Source organism: Pteropus alecto, unplaced genomic scaffold (assembly GCF_000325575.1).
Source record: "Pteropus alecto unplaced genomic scaffold, ASM32557v1 scaffold194, whole genome shotgun sequence".
NCBI classification, from domain to species: domain Eukaryota; kingdom Metazoa; phylum Chordata; class Mammalia; order Chiroptera; family Pteropodidae; genus Pteropus; species Pteropus alecto.
The window spans coordinates 2429438-2431188 of record NW_006436281.1 but is presented as its reverse complement, the minus strand read 5'-3'; the positions used below and the strand labels follow the sequence as shown (position 1 = coordinate 2431188).

Here is a 1751-nt window from a genome sequence, read left to right as displayed (position 1 = left end):
CCCGCGGAGGCCCCGCCCCCGGGCAGAACAAAATACTCGCCGCCTGCAGCAGAGAATAGAGAATAACAAACGGGGGCGCCCGCCGCCCCGCCCTGTCCAACCTGAACGTGACGCCCGCGCTGCTCGCTCATTCCAAGAGAAACAAAAACCGGATGTTGTGAAGCCCCTTTTCCCCCTCCCTGACCCCAGCCCCACCTTCCCGAGGAAGCCTCGCGGGTTGGCCTGTCCCGTTCCCCCCCGCAGGTGTTGATTCTTTCACTCCATATTTACCAGGCCGAACAATGCTTAGGGCTGTGGGGCGTTTTTGGCATACTACATAAATGATATAGTAGATGTTCCTCTCCAAACTTTCCCCCCTCAATTTGTGCTTGAGATTCAACCGCGTGGGCAAAGGAGCTGTGGTTCATTCATTTTCACTACCACGCGGCATTCTGTTGGGTCAACATATACTATGTCTTCATTTTCTCGTTGATGGACCTTTAGGGTTTTTAAAAATGTCTCACATTTTATTGGTGCCTTTTTTTTTGGCTCTTCCAAACGATGCACATCTCTGGGTGACCTCGTTTGTGTCTCCAGAGTAGCTACCTGAGTGCTTTGCCTGCCTTCGGGTTTATTAGACCATCGCTAGCTCGCTGGCCAAGGTGGCTGTGCCGGGTGGCACCCGGAAACAGCGTGACAGTGGCAGACTTTAACTTAGGCCGATCTAGTGGGCCCTGTTTGCTCCCTCCTGGCTGGGAGAATTGGTGGGGAGTGATGAGGATGCAGGGGATGGTACCAGGCAGCCCACTCCCCCCACCCATTAATTAGCACTGTTAGGATGCGTTTATCTGACCTGGTTCTCGACTGTAAGCTGGGTTTCTCTTTCACTTCTTAGAGGTGCGGTTAGGTGGGCCTCCATTATTAACTCAGCGCAGGGCCTGGCCATGCGATCAGTATGGGGCAGGAAGGTGCTGTGGCTCACCTTCCATTTTCGCTGGTGAGAATCTTCTCTTATCCAGCTTCCTTCGTGCCCACTTTCCCTGGCATTTTGGAGCTGAGAGGGTCCTAGAGGCCACCCCAAGTCTTCGTCCTGCCCCTGGAGAGAGAGTTAGCTTTGCCTGGACGTACTTCTGTGCAGCCTCAGCATAGACCAGTTCTCCTTCCTCATATCGTCCCAGAATCACTGGGATGGTGGGCTCCCCACTCCCAGCTTTTTGGGAGAGGGCAGGGTGGGCTGCAGTCCAACCCTACCTTTCAGCCCCACGTGACTTTGGCTGGGTGAGTTTCGCATCTGGAAACTGGGACGAGGTCACAGCTGATATGCACTGAGCGCTTGGCGATATCCTGCGAGGTGACCCCCTTGGCCCGGGAGGTGGGGACGGAGGAACTGGGATTTGGACCCCGTTCACAATAACAGCAGCTACTTCAGGGGGTTGCTTGAGGATCTGGCTCCCTCTTGGGACCTCACCTCGTTCCTCCTCGCTGCCCTTGGACCTGATGACCCATGTGCCGGTCACGAGCCCACTCTGACGTCCCCTCCTCTCTCTTTCCTTAGAGACAAGAGCAGCAGCGACACCGCCCTGCACCCTGGAGGGTCCTGTACGATCTCATCATGGGACTGCTGCCCTTACCCAGGGGCCGTGGGACCCCCGAGATGGAGCCCAACTAGGTGCCTGCACCCGCCCGGCGGACGTCGGGGACTTGGGGGGCAGGCCCCTCCCACCTCCTGACGCCCTGGCCAGCGCGGGGGACGTTTTCTGCACCATGTAGCA

At 56.9% G+C, this 1751-nt stretch overlaps 1 protein-coding gene across 1 annotated transcript in view; it reads left to right on the top strand.

Moving 5' to 3' along the window:
* The window catches only part of BBC3 (BCL2 binding component 3), a 6085-nt gene extending 4340 nt beyond the window's left edge, over positions 1 to 1745 (top strand). The window contains exon 3 of the mRNA XM_025046719.1: positions 1535 to 1745. Coding sequence (XP_024902487.1) covers positions 1535 to 1648 — 114 coding nt within the window. The 3' untranslated portion in view covers positions 1649 to 1745. The remainder of the gene's footprint in view (positions 1 to 1534) is intronic.
* The last annotated feature ends 6 nt before the right edge of the window (positions 1746 to 1751 follow it).